Below are 20,221 nucleotides of genomic sequence, written 5' to 3' on the forward strand. Positions count from 1 at the left end.
CATCAGTTTTCTAGACAACCAATGGTACTGGCTGCTGCTTTAGTGATTTGAATCCCACTTAAAATCTAAGCTGATTTTTGCATAGCTCTTAATCGACAAAACAGAAATTGAATACTGTCACATCCTATAGCAGGCCATAATTGTGTTTAAAGGATCCTTTAAAAGTAGTGCACCTCTTGTTTAACACCATATAATCTCATAATCCTGGCTTTGTGTGGTCTTTTGAAAGCTAGGTGGGCTGGCAGCAATAAAACAGCCACTTCACTCAATCGGTGACTTAGGCTAAAAGTGGAAGGAGCAGCCATGTAGAACAAATAGTATTTCAGACTAAAAGTAAAACGAATTAAAGGTTAAGGTTGTTTTTTAATATAATCTCTTGGTGTGGGTTAGCAAAGGTTAAATTTATTTTCTTTTACATGACTAAAACAAAACTTTCCTCCCACCTCCTCTGTGTGCCAGATCAATATGGTACAATCAACTTTCTGGGGCTAGTTTTTCCTATTTCAACTTGTTCTTTCTTCAGAAACTCATATTATGGAAGCTGAGTATTACTTCAGATGTTTTCAGAACTTGAACCAATATGCAAGGAGCAGAGTTGCTTAAAGCATATAAATTTTCTCAGTTTATTTTAACAGCATCTTCCATTGGCAACTGTTCAGTCCAGGGACTTGAAATGCCCTTGAATAAGAAATAAGTAGCATACTTGTAAAGGATAGTCGCTAATCCTGGTGGATATGACTTTCTGATGAAAGGTGGCTGATCAGGTTTGTTGTGAATGTATTCATCAGTCTTGCATCCACTCGATAATTTAGAATTCTAACTTAAAATGTGTTCCAAGAGTGCTGAAGCATTGTCATCGCCTGCTTTTATGCTTAAACTCCAGGCAAACTCAGGGAAATGATGTGAACAGTAGCTAAAACAGCCATGTAGTGTGTTCACTCATTTGTCAGAAACAGGTAAATAAGGGGAGTCCAGCATTTTTCATTACTGTTTTCTGGACTTCAAATTTGGGGTTAATAAAAGATTCATGTATTCTAAAGATTAAACTGCATGGCTGAGCACATCTAGGTTAGTTGACTGGAATCTCAAGGCTAGTAGAATACAAAAGTTGAAGGAATGTAATGTCCAGCATATTGAAATAGATGAATGAAAAGCTGCATTGTGGTAGGGTTTTTCCAAAAGGCTTCCCCACATCCACAAATGGAGAGTTCATCTATGAATTTAAATTGAATGTGAAGTAACAAGTGTTCTGCTGATACCAGTTGGCAAACCAACATCATGGAAATATTTAACTGCTTTCAGTGGAGGTAGAATTACAAGATTTGGATTATTCTGATGTATTTTGCATGACACCGTCTATTTATTTGACTTCTTGAAAAGATTTGTTTCAGAGACATCTTGATTTTTATAACTTCAATTTCTGAAAATGAATCTACTCTTGGTTTGCCCTATTTACACAGGCAAGAAAGACTTCTAACGCAAGCTTTTACTTCTCAGCAGTACCGAATTGGACCAGAATTGAATGGGATAGGAATGTTAGCCCAGTTGAAAAACAAACAAGCAAAACCCACCACAGCTTCAGGTCGCACCAGAGGCCAGTCGGCATGGTTAATGCTTGAATTTGAATGGATGCACTGATGTATTTTGACCTATCCCTGACAGCAGATGAGAAATCTAAAAGGGCTGTTTGGGTGTTTGTGGTACACAAGAGAAGCTCATCATGCTAGAAGTCTTCCCTGGAAGGCTGGAGTAACGGGGTAGAGTTTTGAGTCTTATTCAGGAGTAATATTCCTGCAGAAATTGCAAGCAGCCTGCACTTTGACCCTGCTTATTTCAAAAAGCCAAGAGAGATTTCTGCCCTGAAAGTACCACAAACTTGTGAAATACCACCTGCTTTTTAACTGTAACCTGAATTTGTACAGCCTAATTTTACTGGCAGTAAATGGGCATTTGACTTGCCAAATGTTAATTCTTTTATAGACAGATTCTTACTATAGAAACATTATACACATGTAATAAATCAGACATTGCTTCTTTCGATATACTGTATGCAGTAAGCTGTTTGCAGGAACTTTTCATGCATTCTCGCTGAATTGGATCTCTATATTACTCTTCCCAAACAATCCCCTCCCAAATATTAATGCTTTCATGTCAAATGTTAGGGGCTTGGCTTACTATTTTCATGCTTTTCTTTTCCTCTTTCCTACTCAAACTTCACATGTCCTTAGATTTTCTTCATTGAAATAATGGTTTAACTGTTTATTTTTCCGTAAATTCCCAGTTTTGCTGCATATAATATGATTAAATCATTGGTTGTAGCGGATTCTGGAGCACATGTTGCGAAAAACTGTATGAATTTGGTGCAGTGTCTTTTAATGATGCCATGACAACCAGGGTTGCCATGATACTGATAACAAAAAAGCTAGGACTGGCTATCCTGCTGTTTTGAAAGCTTCAAGTAAGATGTTTCCTGACATAGAGCTGAGTAGATAGCTTCTGATACAGCATCGTAACACAGCTTTGAAATATGATGACTTCACTAGTGCCTTTTGGCAGCTTCCAGCCTTTTTAGAGATTTTACAAGGATAAATTGTTCCAGAAATTCTTTAAGGTTTTGCTTTTCAGTGAATTAAAACGTTTCATTCCTTACATCTGCAAGCATGTTTATACAGCTAAATAAAGGAAGAAATATGATAGCCTAAGACTGCTGTTTTCTCATCACTCCTGAACTGTGGCTGCTAACACCTAAAATATCCACCAAGCCTTTGGTCAAGCCAAAGTGTGAAACATGCTTTCTCTGTGTTTGATTAGTTGCTGTGGTTTGGGTGTGATAGTGACCTCTGTGAAATCAGACAAATACAGCAGGCTCTTAAGCATGTTAGAATGGGGCTGACGGGGAGGAGAGCAAAAAGAAAATGATGGGTTAAGCTGGGGCTGTTTCTCAAACTGCAGATGTAGGAATGAGGTGATTTCCACACAGTTCATTGTTGTATGATTGTTTTGCCTACTCTGTGATGCTCACTGGGAAGTCTCATAGTCTGGGTCAGGTTCAGACCTGAGTGCTGACAGTTGTCTAGTATGCAATATGAACATTGATGAAGATGATAGTAATGTAACTTTAGGTTAAAGTTATTTTACTTTGGATCAGCTCCATCTCAGTGCTGACTTCCACTCCCTGCAACCCAGGTGGCATAACTGCTGATGCCATGTAATCCGTCTGTGTAACATGATGGAAACAGCGTGTGATTTACCTTAATGCCAAAAATGAGATTATTGGTAAAGAAGAGTTGACAGTCTTTTAGCCAAGATGTTGGTGTTGCAGAGTGAAATGTTGGTTACTCAAACTTACTTTATCTGAATCCTTCCAAGATCGAAAGCCACGAGGAGCTGACTGTTCGCATTCCATAAGGCGAGACTTTAATAAGTTCAGGATCCAGGTATTCAGATATTGAGGAAATCGCTTCCCAGTTTGTGTGCTTGTTCTTGCCACCACCCTGCAAGACTGTTCTGTCTGGCTTCTCCATTTCTCCTGAAGGAGATGGGGATTTATGCAGAAGATACAACATGGTACTTCAAACCAGAACCGAGGCTCCTGTGTTTCAGAAGAAGTAAAAGGGAAGCTGAAGTACACACTTCTCAGTTGATCAGCAGCAGTTTACAAAGGCAGTTCTCAAAACAGGGACTAGACCTAGCCAGGGCGATGGTTAGTTTCAGCCCCAGCTGTGGCCCAGTGGCTTTGTATACAAGTGGCATTTAAGTGTTCTCATCAATTGCATTCATTCATCATCTTAACCTAGTGGGAACATCCATAGTGTGAGTTAGCTCATGGTAGACACTTGTCAAAGACAAGATATTTAATAGTGTTTATGAGGGTAGATGGAGAAATTATTTGTGCAAAAATACAGGTTACCTGGGTTATAGTAAGACTTTCACAGCAAGTAAGTTAATATATAATCCCCCACACTCTTGTAGTCAAAAGACTGGTCTGCGTATATAAGCTTGTGGCTGTAGAGAGTACGTATGGCAGGTTGTTCTGCATTGGTGGTATCTGTCGCTGTGTGTAACATGGTTGAAAGCTATTGAATGCATGAAGTAAATCATCGCATCTTTTAACTTGTAAGAAAGCTTCTTGGGTAAAGCAAGACCGTGTTAGAGGATGCGAACTAGAATATTTGCTTTGAAAGTCTCAAGACTTCAAGAATTTTTCATACATGTGTTACTTTTCAGTTGGGTTATCTAGATTGATGCCCTGTCTTTCCTTTTGATCAATGTGACCAACTTCAGTTGGTTACAATTAAAACAAACTTTTAGCCACAGCAAGACAAGTTGTATAATTGTTCCTCTTGTGACCAGTGGAAATTGGGTACTGGGAGGAGAGTCTCCTGCTGTTAGCATTAGTGTTGTAGCTGGAGAAGTGATAAGAAGAATGGTGCATGCATCTTCTGTAGGGGTCTGAACAGTAATATAGGATAGGTGATGGCCGTGGAGGGGAAAAACTGCATGTTAGTCTGTGTTTAAACTTGTCCTGGCACACATTTGTTGACATAAACAGCTTCAGAAAAGTTTGGGCCAACAGTAAATCAGGTCAGACAAAAGAATACCAGCCAACTGACACAGCAGTGCCTTTCCTGACTGCATGTATTGTGACCAGCTCTGACTTGGCAGGGAGGGTGACTGGCGCTCACAAGCTTGATGAGTAAATTTGATTTAGTTCTGCGTGAACAGAATCTGTAGCTGTAAGGCTGTTACTGCTTGCTAGTTTACCAAACAAAGGCTTCCTGTTGAGAAACACCTAAAATGAGAAAACAGGTAGCTTATGGTGGCTTTACATTGAAGATGGATTAGTGGTTATGAAATGTGGTGACCAAAACCATCGAGGAGTAGCGATGCTAATGTGCTGCTGAGGTGGCTTGGCTAACACTGACAGGCTGCTTGGCTGCTCTGTTCTGTCTTCCTTCTGCATTAAGTTTGTCAGTGTTGAATACACAATTTTCTCCACTTCTACAGAGTATGCTGCCATGTGGTTACCTTTATGTTTTGGAAAAGCTTCTTTTCAGCCTATGTAAATGACAGTTTAAACCCCAATGAAAGAAGATTCACAGGTAGGCTACTAAGCTCTCTCCAAGCCTTTTCCTACAGTTCTAAGAGTTCTGGGTTTTTTTCCTTCTGGGGAGTAGCTGACTGATTCTCCTGGGAGATTCCTGTAGTCACCCAAGGAAGCAGCTCAACTCGTGCCCAGAGGGGTCCTCTCTGCTGCAGGATCAGCAGGGTCCTCTGGTCCTAAGTTAGTACCTAGCCTTCTGTAGCATTACAAATCATGTTATTTAGCCTGAGAAAGATCCAAGAAGCATCCATTGGTGGTGGAACTTCCTTTATGTAGATAAATGAGTGTATACAGTCAGACAATGGACAGAAGAAAAACTGAAAGTAAATATGAGTTTTCATGACTGCTTAAGTCAGATTGAATTGCTGCAGGAACTTCTTGGAGAGACACATTTCCTCATGCATTCTTTTCACTGTAAACAGTATTTGCTCTACTGTTATTTTGGCCTCTTAGCCATTTTTGGACTCCCAAGTATCAAAACTGTGTTTCTGTTAATCTGACATGTTTAGATTGTTTTACTACCTGTGGTTTATAAATGTGTCCTGAGCAGGAAATCTCTGTTTAAGTGTGTATCTGGTATCAGTTGCTGAATGCAGTGTAGCTGTGGTTCCTGATGGCTTGTGCCCCCACCCCTCTCCCAAGCACTACTTGTCACAGACCTTTTGTCTTCTGGAGGCACAGAAAACAATGTTTTAGATATTTTGTAAACAAATAAAACAGTGGTGGAATACAAAGAAATCACAGTTGGGTGTAGCCAGACCTTTGCTTTTGAGAGTACAAATAACTAGTCTCATGCTTGAATGCATTATTTTAGTGATAGTGTTCTCTTGGATGGTACGATAAACATTTAATTCAACTCAGCAGTTGTTTTCAAGTTGCATTTCCCTTTGAAGCTTACTGTTTCTGTTTCAGACTCGAAGAGGCTTGTTTCACTTAAGTTTTGTTTTTTCCTCTTTCTCTCTTCCCTCTCCCACTTACTTTGCCTTTTTTCCTCCAGCCCTGTTGGTCTGGTAAAATATTATCAAAATTAATATGAAGAAACTTCATATCAGATATGCTTTAATTAGTCTTCTGTATGATTATTTTTTTTTGTCTTTAACCTAACCTGTAAGGAACCCCAAGAGGCTGGTTTTGTCCTGTAGTGACAAGCCTGTAGTTGTAGGTCTCTCCACAATAATTCATGCAGCTTGTTGCATGCCTGTGATGCACTCCTTCCTGAAGATTCTCAAGCTGGGAGTAATCATCTCTAGATTGATTTATCTGCTTTCCTGCCTTGTTTCCCCTCCCCTACTTGTTAGGGGTCCAAAAGTCTACCCACCACATTGCCAGGAGGACCTGGTTATGGAGTATGTGCATGGGTATTCCTGCTCACATGGTTAAGAACTCTTTTTCTCTCCAGCCAGGGGTGTGCATCAGAAGATGGGGACACCTTTGTCTAGGCAAGAAATGCAGTTCTGGTCGAATAGTGTGCCTGTGCAGACCATCTCTGGTCAGTTGACGATTGTATTCATGCCCTTCATGTGAGGGCTGCATATATTCCGGTTAGAGACAGCTCATGCAGAAGGTTTGTGGCATATAGCTTTCAGATGCCCTCATAAAAGCCTATCTGCCCCAGTCCTGCCAGTGTTAAGTCATGAGTCCCAGTGAAGGGTTGCAGAGAATTTTGTCTGCCTCTGGAGGTTTGCATGAAGAGAAGAGACACGACCACCACAGACCACCTCCTGAGGATTTAAGTCTACACACTACAGTCTTATTAATGAACTACTTGGAATTGCCTTTAACTATCTAATAGCCTATTTCCTGAAAATAACTTGTCACTTGAGTCCTCAGTTAAAAGACGTTATGTATACATGTAAATGAAGAGAAAGCCATAGCTATGCCTCTTTAATAAGTTAGTTTGCTTAATTTACTGCTGTGTAAGGTGGGTTTTCCTAGACTTCTGTGTATCCTGTTACGGATAGAGCTTCCTACTCCCCTCCAGCAGGAAAAAACATGCAAAGTGCCGGTGAATGGTAGATAAAGTTTTTGCCTTCATCCACTTCCTGAGTCAGGGTTTTTCCTTTGACCATGTATAAGCTAGTCTGAGTTGAAAAAAAACCTCCTGATATTTGATATATAGGGAGATAAAGCACAGTGGTCCTTCGAAGGCTTGCTTTTGTACTTGATAACAATTGCATGTGATTTGTATGTAGTCCCCCCAACCTACCCGCCTGCCAGTAGTGATATACTGTATTGATGTGTCATGCTGTATTTGTTAGGCCTCTAACCTAAATATCATGTCTTGTAGTCAGAACAGGATGGCTCAGATTTGAAACTGTTCTCTGAGTAACCATGGATCAGTTTGCACTGTACTGTAATTGTCTGTATTGACCTGTTTGTTATCATGGCCACAGACTACACAGAATTGCCATTCCTTTTTGCTCACTGGGGAAGTGAGTCAGCTTGTATTAGATCCTCTTTTTCTTTTTCATAAGCTAGACTTTCCTGAATTTGAAAGCTTTTTACCAGAACTTGCAACGCAGCACTCTCGTGCATGTGAACCTCTCATTCTGTGCACCAGCACCTCTTCTGTAACAGAACGGAAGAGCTTGTGGTTTAACCTGGGCCGTGTATGCAACAAGAACTATGTTGTTGAAAAATAAGGTGGGAGGGGTTTAGGGACACATGCTGTAAATAACATCACTTGTTTGAGGATTTTTCTGATCAGGCCTGATTCCATAAAACTTCTTTATGAGGACTGACATGCTTAAAGACAGCCCTTTGTAGATCTAGGCCTGTGTATTAAAGATGCATAAGATTAGACTGACTTTTGATTTAAAAGTTAGCCAACATTTGCCAAAAATCTGTGTTTGATTTTATGACTGGAGAGAAATTGTATTGAATCTGTATCAGGCGAAGAAATAGCAACTAAGCAATCCCAATGTGCTTTTGTGGATACTCGGTGTTAAATATGTAACGATAAAGATCGGTGATTGATGAAATGACATGAGATAAAGGAGTTGGTTCAATTCAGAAATCTTAGAGTATTGCTGTAGAGTCTTTGTTTTAAGTATACTTACTTGAGTTTTGGGGGGAAATGAGTCTTCATGTAAAACATACAATACTGCAAGTAAACTGTTGGCAAAAGCCTGTATAACACCTTTTCTTTGTTTTAACAATTTCTTTGTTCTAAGCAGGCCCAGCTTCCATGCAGTCTAGACCTCAGTCCAGCTATGCACCATCGAAGTGGTTTGAATGTGATTGGGTGCTAATTCACCATTTTAATACAGTTTCTCCTTTCCTCTTTGCAGAGAATCAAGATGGGCTGCACCAGGTAGTACATGAACGCCTGGGCGAGTTGCTACGTGTTTTGAAGGCAGTAATAAATAAATATCAGAATCTAAACTCAGTCGATATCCTTAGTGCTGCAGGAACAGTTATTGCAAAAGTAAAAGGTAAGGAATTCCTTTCATATTCCTGGAAAATTGTAATTGGTGACTTGATTGTCTCTGGCTTAGATTAATAGGTAGAACTCTATGTATAGAGAAGAAATGGGGGGTTTTAAGACTTGTTAAAAAATACTTTTTCCAAGTGAAAAGTGATATTAAATAACTTGTTCTCCTGTTGATTTAGTAAAATTCTGCTTATAGGAAGCTAGCTGCAAACCCACCCCGAATTCCAAAAGCACAAGCCTTCAATCTTGAGCTTTTCTTTACCTGTGTATCACAGAATAATATCACAGAAAAATAAACCTCACATTTATCCACTTCAAAAGTTGCCAAAAATGTTTACTTAATCCTATGGATTTGTAGGGATGGTGGTGTATTTATATCAAATGAAGAAATATCTGAATGAGCAATCCAAATCTGCTTGGCCTGACACTTATTTATAACGTCCATATCATAAGCATGATACCCGTGTCAACAGCAACAGAAAGCCTTTGCAGACATACGTGTTAATACTTTCTATTGCTGACCTTTGCTGCTGCAGTTTTCTGTGTGTCAGATGAGTGCAAACAGTGAAGCACACAATTGCTCCAGCCTCATAAACCATAGCTGTTTCTTTGTGTAGCTTTTGACTGCAGCTCTCCCTACTCTGGAGGAAGTCCAGTATATTACTGTGGAATCAGTATGGGTTCTTCCTTTCAGCATGGAGAATGCTTTTCAGTAGGGTTAAATCTCCACCTCTTGCCTGTGTTAAACCATGTGGAACATCTTGCTTCAGAGATGCATGATTTAGTTGTTCTCCCTGTTCTAGAGTTTTTTTCCCTTGTTCTCTAATTACCTTAGGATGTCTGAACATACACTGCTGATTCAGTAAAGTAGGAATACCAGTTAAAATACTAACGTGTTAGCTCCCCAGTTCCTGTATCTTGGATTCCTCCAAGCTTCTTATGGATTCTTCCATTTGATGTATAATTTTGTTAATTTGATCTTGCAATTTGCTCTCACTACATGTAGAGATTCCTATAGATCTGTCCTTGGTATTTAAAATGATCACAGGATTATAACTCTGCAAGTTCTGAACTTGCTTTAGAGAATTGTACATAACCGTAGGAATGCAGAGGGTATCCATGAGAGGTTGCTGCTTGTCTTGATGATCTCAGGAAGAGTTAAGTACGCGTGTATGATCAGATACTTACATGAGAACAGGTTAAATGTTTAGTGAACAGGATTATGCATCCACCTTAGACAAGCTGTCCATGCTTAAATGCTATGGTAAGATTACCATTTGTCTTCCACTCCCCCCTAATTTCAGTGGATGCAGGACAATGTTCAGCTGCTCTTTCTTGAATTAATGTTGAGAACTGACTTAAGGTAGTAAGTAAATCAAATTACATCAACCTTTGCTGAATGATGTTTCCAGAAGCTATTGCAATAATATCTATTCTCTCTGGACTATGTAGTTTCTCAAGGTTGTTCTTGATATATAGTGCCCCAAACTGATCACTTTCTGTACTGTCCAAGTTTACAATTGTAGAATAAAGCAGTAGAATTACTTCCCCTGTCTCGCATGGTAACATTATTGGATTGATCTAGATTTATGTATTCTCCCTCCTGCCCTTCCACTTCTGGAGTGGAGAATCAAGCACTTCACTGAATTACGTGATCCAGAGTACTGGCAGCTTCCTGAACTTCGTGCCATACATTTCTTTTCTTTTTCTCTTCTTGCTGCATGCTGTTCCATCATAAAATTTCAATAGCACTTAACCCTGGGAAGATGCATTGCTGTTTCCTAGATCTTATATGTGTCTGTTTCTGCTGGTTTGATAAGTAGCTGTTCTTTGAATAGTTGTTTTAGGATTCTTTTATTTCTCTTGATAGTGAACAGAAGAAATAACTTCAGTGCTAAGCCTTTTTTTGGCAATACAGATATTCACACATACTTTTTAGCTGTTTCCTCTCAAACAGATATGTTCATACAGATATGTTTGCACTTGAAATCAACTAACTACTAACACTTGCATTGTTGAGTTCAGTCACTTTTAGTATGTTGAGTTTATATAGTCATGGAGAGATTGCATTCTTTTCTATATGGAAAGAAAAAGTACTGTAAGGAGAGCACTGTGCATGTTGAATAATTACAGAATGCTGGAAGTGGCTGTGCTCGTTGTTGTAAGAATGCCACTTGAAACAAAAGCAGTACAGTCGTGGCTTCCAGTTTTCTGTCAAATGTCTTGAAGTTGGTCAAGTTATAAGAGTAGGTACATTTGGAAAGTCTGTGTTTGGCCATAACTCGCTTGAACTGTCTTAAATATGATCTTGTATGATGAGAAACCTCTCAAAGAAAAGAGGCATGAAAGGAGTTGATTTTGTTATGGTAACAGTCTTTGTCCTTGCCCTGGAACAGAGCTCAAGTTTTGACTCTTTTCCCCCTTGTTACATTGTGAAGCACTTTCTCATTGGCAGTGGTTTGACAGTACTGAAGGTCTAGCTCTAGGACTCCCGTGACGGGATCTAAAGTGCAGTGATGATGCAGTGCCCATCTGATACAAATGTCTTCTTCCAGCTTGACTAGATAGATAAAAAGTGTTTTCTGATGGAATAAAAGATTATGGCATGCAGTTGCTGTTCATAGCATTCTGTCTGATTTCCTCCGGAGTTGCTCCTCTCTCTGGTAAGCAGCATGCATTCTGGACCCAGAGTGGAGAGGCTGGCATAAACTGGTTGCTTTTTGGCTAAAGCAAACATGATTCACCACAGAGCGAGTGATCCAGTGCCGTGCAACCTGGCCCTGTGGAGTTCCCAAGTTAATAGCAAGGAAAGGGAGCTCTGGATCACACTGAAGAAGGCCGTCTCGGTCAGTCTTGCCTCAGTTTTGTAGCCTTTCATACAAAAAGTACTTTCATTTGAAGGCTGTAGGAAGGCCTATCAGTGTTCAGCCATGTATTGTATCCCTCATGTATCCGGAGATGGAAACAGGGAGTTTCAGGGCTTCAGCCCTTTCTGACAGGTACTCAAGCCCTACTTCTCTTAGGAACAGCAAAACCTTTGCTGTATGAAAAAGCTTAGCCTGTGGTAAATGTGAAAGCAGTTTGTCTTTAGAGCCTGCTTGGTTTTCACAGCTGGTTTTTGTGTGAGGATCACACTGCGCTGTATTTGTATTCAAACTGAAGTGTATTACTGCTGGAACTGAGAAAGCCGAGGTGAAAATACAGCAGGTTGTGGTGAATTGGAAGCATATCAGAGCTCGAGTTTGCTTACACTGGCCTGTCAGAAACACATGCATTCACAGGTTTTCAGCTGTGGGTATTTCACTAGAAGTAATGCAACTGTTAAATAAACAGGAAGCTACAAGAATGTGAGGAGCTGGTAGGACAGAACCAGTATCCTTTTTCCTCTGTCTTCTCAGGCTATGTTAATGTGACATTATGAAAGAAGTTCATGTGACTCATCTGTTTCTTGTCATTGGAGGACAGAACTATAAAAAGACATGGAAGCACTCTGTATCTCTAGTCAGATTTATGACTAGGAAGAAGATTAACCTGGCATGGAAAATTTCTGATGTTTATTTAGGAGAGGATGAAATAGAAACAAGCTGGGATTTACACATGATTCCTTTTTTTCCTTCTCCCCTGTCAGAAATAGAAGCATAAAGGTTCTAGAAAGACCTTTTTGAATCTTTGCATAATGCCAGGGTTTCAAATCTAGTTTGTATGTGGTACTTCATACAGGGGCAAATAGTCATTTGAATAAATGACTGCTTTTGCTTTTAGTGAAATCAGTTCCAATACCTTTGGAACCAGTGACTCTCAGTGACTCTGGCTTTTAAAGTGTGAGAAGTTGCACTGTGATTTAAGGGGAATGTCCAGTACAGACAGACCACCCCCTTTAAATTACTGCAGGTGGGAATATTTTGGAATACTAGTAAAGATTAGAGTACCTGTGCCCCTCCTTCAAGCGTCTCAGCCATTCCTCCGGTCCTTCAGCGGGAACCATCTGAATGTGCTGCTTGTTCTGCTTTGGATGTCTAATGCTTTTCCTTCCAAACAGATTGAGGGAAAAACTAGCTATAGCATGTTATCCTGATCTTGCCACAGAGAATGATGTTTGGCAGAACAGATAATGTCACGCTTTTACTATTTTAGGCTGTTGTTTCAGGAAAGTGTAGGCAAACCCCCCTTTGATTTCTCTGATTGAATCTTGAACATGGTTCACTGGGCCTCTTTGCTTGGACTCTACTGCTTATGTATGCTTATTCGGGTACCTCGTGATGAGTGTCTTTTAAATGACCCTTCACTTGATGTGGAAGAATTGAGACTTAACTGAAGCATCTTGTCTGCAACCTGTTTAGAATCCTATTTCTGGAGGTCACTTCCCAGTCTGGCCCATCATTGTACTCATGGTTGTTATTTTCCCACTCAGTGTCTTCAAATAGTTGATGGCTCCAGAGTACGTGGTTCTGATACTGTGCTGAATTCAAGTTTGTACTGTTCTTTTGCTGTAAATTGCACCTTTTGACTCAACTGGATCACTAGAATCAATGCAGGTTCCTGGTAAAGTTGAAAATTGCACTTGTAGAAATTGCCATTTTGGGTATGTTTTTTTGCTCGAATTGTTCTGCATCAAAACTGACAAAACTGACCTGAAAAGAGTAAACTGTGCAAACTGGTGGAGTTTAGACGTATCCAGGCTTTGCTGCTGCCAGTCCTGCACATGCGCATGGCGGGGGGGGAAGCAGAAAGCAAGCAAACTCCTGCAGGCTCCATCTGCTGGGGCTGTGTCCCCTGGCTTTCCTGGGCTGGGCTGTGGTGATTTGACTGGAAGGGGACAAGAGAGCATCACAGAAGCTTGTGTGCTGTGGTCACTGCGAGCTAAGCTTCACCTTCTAAAGGCCCTAGTTCCAGTTTGGTCTCGACAGCCGACATCCTCTTCATGGTTTCAGAAGCATTGCTAAAACGTCCTTAGATGCCGCTTCAGCTTCTGGAATTCTGGCTTCCAAAACTGCCATGGCTGTTGCTGGCTCCCCAGCCTGTTCTGTGCTTGAATCGGAAAGCTTTTCGATGGTGTAGAGAGCTTCAGCAAGAGTAGAAACTTTGCAGTGTCTTGCAGCATTTTGATGAGGTTGCCAAAGCCACCTCAGTTTGAAGACAGCTTTGCTAGCTTTGGAAATAGAGATCCACTTTTAATGCAAGCTAGGCTTCCATTTCACATACTAGAGTCCAAAGTTTAATATAGTGCTATAGTATGATTTCTTTTTCTGAAGTTATATATGCCATCTGAAGTCTTACTTAAAAGTGTTGTTAAGTTGTATACTTGCTTTGAAATCTAGAACTATAGATAGATAGCTGTCATTTCCAGACATGGAAAGATTAGTAAAGTTCATTGTTGTCAGTGGCTATTGTGTGCAGTCAGGATGTCCTGGGGAAAGAGAGTGCATGGTTTAAAGTTGATGTTAAGTACATCAGCATTCCAGTGGTAGTAAGCTAGAAGAAAGCTGCTTGTATTCCACTGATTTACTCACAACTTGCACTAACCTTGTAGGCAAAAGTGGCAATTTTGAAGCAGCTTCAGACTGGTTATTCTGTTTGTGATGGATCCTGAAAAGGAAGGAATTCTCTAGTCTTTAAAGTGTGAAGCTTAATACAGCTCTTCCTGGAACAGGAAGGCAGAGCGAAACAGACAGCATTTCTTTAGGGCTGTCTGTATTAATGTCTCCTTAGCAAAGTGAAAGAAGTGCTCTTTCTCTGAAGATACCCCAGCTGATGGATATATGAATGTTTCAGTGGTAAGTGCTTTGCATCTACAGACAGTTTTGTAGGGATCTTTTAATTTTGAAACAGTTTGCTTTTCATGCCAGCACTCCAATGGTTTTTCTAGTCATTAGTGGCTTGTAATCTATGGATCTCATAGTAACTGTTGTTGCTTAATGATTTGGAATGCAAAGTTTAGGCTTAAAAGCAGGGTTATCTCTGGAAAGCTGAGGTTTTCCACTAACCTGAATTAACAAAAATCAATCCACTGCTATTTAAGAAGTGTGTGTGTATAATAAAGCTCCACAGATCTTTGGAGCTTTATTGAGTCTTATTTCAAACTGCAACGGTGCTGGAGGCATTTTTTAATGTAATTACGAAGTGTAGAAGAAGGAAGAGGTAGGAAAAGCCTTAATTTAGGAGTGAACTGTGGTGACAGAGACTGTTCATTTTTTTTTTTTTATTATTTTTTTTTTTAGCAATATTTGGCTTTTTTTGGCCATAGGTTATTATAACACATTGTTCCAGAATCGCAAGTAATGGTGAAAACAGCCCATGAGAGTGCTCATATTTCTGTAATAGCATTGTAGAGCAATAGTTGTTATTAAAATGTTGATCAGGATTGCTGTGTAAAAAGGAATGGATTCAAACTGTGTTAATTTACTAGTTAGAAACTTTTCCTTTCACAGAGGAAGTCTAATGGGGGAGCAGATCACTGTACTTTCTTTGTTTGTTACCCATTAGTGTTTAGGCACCTGGCAGGAAGTTTGGATACTTTTAAGATTTAAGTCTGTTACTTTAATTTGCTAAGAAAACGAGCATAGAATGGGCAGCATTGAAGATGATGTAATTTTTGCTACTTGTAAAAGTCATTATGGTCCATTCTTTCCGTATTTGTACTTGAAATTTAAGGAAGCTACATCAACATTGTCACAGGTCCTGCAGAAAGTGATGCATCGGGGTGAATCGCTCATGTGAAAATGTCTGTTCTTGCAATATCAAATTGAGAGCTTGCATCCAGAGGGCTCAGCTTCAGCTCAAAGGAGTCCCCTCTACAAAATAATGCTCTAATAAATAATTCTCTATGTGACTTCTCTACAGAAATAATTCACACTCAGCAGTGATTAAGGCATTAAGTTGGAAATGGGTAAAAATGGTTGTGCTTTTTGTCTTCTCCTTCCTCCCTTTTCACCCTCATCCAGTTAATAGAAACACTGGACGAATGGCTTGGCTTCTCATTATTCCAGTTCATCACGGGAGAATGTTAAAGGCTCGGTGTTGAGTGGCTGAATACTTGTCCTGATCACCAGTTTAAACCATCTAGTTTGTCCAGAACAGCAAGAGTTTTGCTGACTTTCTTCCCTGCTTTTGATGGGCAAAACTGAGGGGCTTTTGCCAGACAACGGAGCTGATAATTAAAGGGTTTTGCTATGGACACTACATCTTGATAGCTTTCTATTTGGCTGTATTCAAGCCAGAAACCAATTGTTCTGGATGCAGCAGGATCACATGGAGTTGGGGGTATGTGCACCCCCATCAACTACTGCTCATGTTCTGAATGCTGGAATTTGTACCCAGAAAAGAAATAGGTTTTCAAATATGTGGCTGCATTTGTGAGCTCCTTTGTGGTGTAGCTTTGGTAAATGAGTGTGTGTTTTTATTTCCCTTCACATTCCCATACAAAGCTGCTGCTGAAGTGGGAAGCTACAGGAAGTGGAAGAGTAATCTGATTTCATTGTGGGAAGCATCTGGATTGTGTTAATTTCTTTCCTCTAGTGTTTACTTTCTTACTAATCTTCTTTAAAACTGTGTTTTGTTGTTCAGGCCAATATAATGTTGCATGTTCTGTAGGACACTGTATAAAATCTGTCTTTAGGCCTAGCACATTTGCTTGCTTGACCCCACCTCTCACTCTTGGGTTGTCATTTTTCTCCCCTAAGCGGTGAACTTCAAAGAAGTTAACGAAGAGAATAAGAGAGAGCTCTTCAGTGAAATATTTTCTTCCATTGAAACATTGGCATTCACCTTTGGAAACGTGTAAGTTGGAATCCAGAAGGAGTTTTTAAGAGCTTAGTGGTGCTGAATCAAATGAAGACTAAACAACAGCAATCAAAACTCGAGTTCATCAGTTAATGTTTGTCCAAAAGAAAACTAACTTAAATGAACCACATCAGAACAGTTTTACTGCTTTATTTGGGTTTGGTTTGGTGGTGGTTTTCTGGAAAAGGAAGAAGGTGATGGGCTAGAAATTGCAGGGAATTTAAGGCTAAAAAATTGTTTGCAGCCTTTTTAAAGACTCTTAGAAACAATTTTTGTTCTCTGTGAGGTAAAGTAATGAAATAACACAAGTCTTTGTTTTTCTGGCAGTATTTCAGACTTCCTTATGGGAGATGTAGACAATGGCTCGTCACTGGGACTTCCTGTATCTCGGAGAAGTCGGGTAAGCTAAACACGTTCTCCTTAGTGTGGGCTGATATCTTTTAAAGGAGAGTTTCATTTAAAACCAAAACTCTATCATGAGGCTGGGACACTTGGAGTTATCTGAGTGTTAAACCAAGATTAAACCCATTACAAAAATGCATTCGGTGTTTCAAATACTTGAATGTGTTCTCAGGCTTAAATGCCAGTGATGACTCAGCTGGGCTAGTACTCAAATAGGTAAATAACAACCTGCTGTAGTTGTAGAGTTTTAAATGGGTTAAGTGAAAAGAACTGAATACTAAAAGTAAGATACTTGAATGATTTGCATGCTGGAGTAGTTAGAATAGACCTGTTAGACCTAGAAGCTAAGGGTTTAATGACCTCTCTTTGGCTTTTAAAGACTAATATTCATAACAAAACAACCTTTTCTTCCAGAGCCCAGGTTGTGCTGTAGCTGTTTCAACAATTCAGTAAGAGAACTGAAACAGCACTGCCAATTTATAGGTAGTCAAAGGAAAACATTAGCTTTTTTAACTCCCCTTTAAACGCTTTGAGATTAAAAAGTGCTCTGCACCAACTTCTGCTCTGAATTTTTGTGTATCTAGAAGCAGACTTTCAAATAAGTCAAATGAAAAGTTACATGCAAAGGAAAGGCAGTTGAGAATTGGTGTATGTGACAAGCTAAGTTTGTGGGGGGTTTTAAAGGCTTTGTTGAAACATACTGAAAGTTTAGCATTCCTTCACCTCAGATCGATCATAGCAATGCTGTGCAGCTACAGCTGAGACATAGTCTTACGGATGATCACAGAAGTTCTTGGGTAGCTGCTGGAAAGCTCATCTTCACAAACAACATGGAGAGGAAGGGAGGCTACTCGGAAAACTGGTTCCAGCAGACTGGGAATCAGAGGATTAGGTTGCTGATAAGAAGTATGAAATGGAGTATAGAAGCCTGCATCTCGTGTAACTGAAATGAGATTATTCGAGCAAGTACTACTTCAGCTAATTGGGTCAACAGCAGAAGGAAGGTGCTGAATTTGCCAACATTTTAATCTTGTAATGGCTTTGCAATGCAAAAATGTGCTCCTGTGGAGGGAGATGGTCTCATATATTGTATTGTGAAGTGAATGTGTGGCTAAAGGGTCACTCTCCTGAACACTGGGGTGGGGGAAGACCAAGGGGAAATCAGAATATAGTGAAACGAAGAAGGGATTCTGTCCTAGATGCTCCAGATATCACTGGCTTGTATTTAAAAGCCACTTTTTGTATCATCATTTGCTTTTCCTAATGTGAAAGGGAACAATTATAAATGTTAGAGCAGGTAGGATAATATGGTTCGATTTCTTAGAAATCTGTCTTAGATTGAAGTGCGTTTTCATGTAGGCAAATAAATGCAGATTTATGTAACAGACAAAGCATTTCACTTTGATTTGCAGTTCAGAGAACAATTTGGAGGCCAACCAGGAGTCGAGTGTTCGGAGGAGTTACATGCAAACTACTTAGCTGTATTAACTTTTCCTGTAGATGTGTGTGGTCAGTAGCTGAACGTAGCAGCTGGCTGTGTCTTTAAGATTAGAGAATAGCATTTTGGTAGAATTTAACATGTAAATGCTTTGAAGGTTAATTAAGGAGGGAGATTTTAATTGCTTATGTTAGGGACCCCACTAACTAAGCTGTTGAGGATAGGATTGCTCTGAGCTGGGTGGGGGGAGGCTGATCTTGCTTGTCTTGGCTGCAGGGGAGTCTACATTCTTTAGTTTAGGCATTCCACTTGGAAGCTTAAGTTAAATGATATGTATACCCCCTCTTAGCAAATGTAATAGTTCTCATTTTAGCCCTTGTACTACAACCAGAAGGACAAGGTGGAAGCAAAGATATTTCTTAATTAAAACCAGAAGAGCTTTAGAATACATTGGAAGAGACAAGACAGGCATGTATGACCTTTCATTACCAAACAAGCTATTTGAATGCTGTTTGATGCTCTGTAGATCTGAGAGTGTAATAAAGGAGAATGCATGCAGACATTTGCCTCTGTCAGATACTACCCAGAGAGTTCTTGAGTAATGGGGGAAAAGAGACTGGTTTGAGAAGTTAAATCTACACAGAAGTGGTTGGATGCTTGAGGAGGCGAGCTGTATGGGTCAAATTCTCATAAGCTGTAGGACAAAGGAGTTGTCCTCATGCTTGCTTTTAAAATGTGGTGTTACATATTTGAAGTGGGGTGAAAGTGGATGGATGAATGAGCATTGATTAACTGCCCTGACTAGACTGTGTGCCTGAATTGCTGGAAGGGATGAATGCTGCTCAGGACTGAAATGATTTAGGGTTTACAGAACAGGAAATAGTTTTTAGAAACAGAATTTCTAAGTGCCTCCTGAATTAATACAAAGCATGGGGTTGTTTTTTTTCCCTCTTATTTGTTCTCTCTGAACTTTATGCTGCTTTAAAATATACTTGAAGACAGTAAGACCTTATATCCAAATCAGAACTAAATCTAGGAATGTTCAGGCTTTCTATGCAACTAAATATTGGCCCGTCTCTAAAGTCATCTCTAAGGTTTTTAACCATTTGGTTGATAGCTTTGGATGGAAGAAGGCCTCGTGAAAAGGCGCTTCCATTTTACTGAACTCTTTTTATTAGACAGTGGTTGTGTTAGTGTTCCACTTTCTTAGGAATGGAGCTGTTCATTAGAGTGGTTTGATTCTGTTCAATGTAATTGATGATTAATACTTGGCATAGTTTGGTATATGGAAAGGCTGCTTTTGCTGTGAAGTAAACAACGATTGAGGGATTTTGTGTGATTTATGATTGGTTTCCTTTTACGTTTCAAACAAACAAACATAAAAGAACTACGTGCATTCTTGTTACTGTGCTTTAAGTCTGAAAATGAAACGGCACCAAAGTCTAAAATAGAAACAAGCTGTTCTTGTAAAGCTTAAAGCCACTTTGCAGCTGTTTCTTGGCCTTTGTCTTCTCTGTGCTCTCTGCTCCTGAGTTAAGAGTAATTTATTCATTTAAAATGATGTAGGGTTTTGTTTTTCTTTGGGTTTTTGTTTTTAAAGGAGTCGTGGTTACGAGGTAAACTTCTTGTTCATTTAAATCTGTTCAGTGCTGTGCTTTACAGCATAGCCACAGTTAAAAGGGTAGCAAAACGCAATGTGAGCACAAAGGTAGGGCTGAAATCTTGGCTAAGTACCTTTTATTATTGGATTAAATTCTGTCAGGTTGTTCTGGTTGTCAGGACTTCATTAACAAGTGTTACCAGTCAGCTGTTGTGCCCACAGTGCACACCTGCAAGTCTTTGAGGAGAGACTAACTTCATTCTCTTGAGGAAGAAATGCAGAATTCTAATGGCTCGTAGAATAAGTGTCTGTTATATGTACATGACATTAAGTCTGTGAAATGCTTTTTCAAAAGATAAGTAGGGATCTAAGTAAAGCTGGAGCTCACTTAAATATCAGCCCATTTTGTTAAACAATTATCTCTTTCATCACAGCCTTTCAAGACTGTAGGTTTAAAGGTATAGA

At 39.7% G+C, this 20,221-nt stretch overlaps 1 protein-coding gene across 1 annotated transcript in view; it reads left to right on the top strand.

Moving 5' to 3' along the window:
• The window catches only part of ARHGAP29 (Rho GTPase activating protein 29), a 44,891-nt gene that overhangs the window by 10,534 nt on the left and 14,136 nt on the right, over window positions 1-20,221 (top strand). Inside the window, exons 2-4 of the mRNA XM_010024683.1 lie at window positions 8,395-8,538; window positions 16,217-16,313; window positions 16,644-16,716. Of these exons, the coding sequence (XP_010022985.1) occupies window positions 8,395-8,538; window positions 16,217-16,313; window positions 16,644-16,716 (314 nt within the window). The remainder of the gene's footprint in view (window positions 1-8,394; window positions 8,539-16,216; window positions 16,314-16,643; window positions 16,717-20,221) is intronic.

The sequence above is a fragment of the Nestor notabilis genome, unplaced genomic scaffold, assembly GCF_000696875.1.
Source record: "Nestor notabilis isolate BGI_N333 unplaced genomic scaffold, ASM69687v1 scaffold33371, whole genome shotgun sequence".
NCBI classification, from domain to species: domain Eukaryota; kingdom Metazoa; phylum Chordata; class Aves; order Psittaciformes; family Psittacidae; genus Nestor; species Nestor notabilis.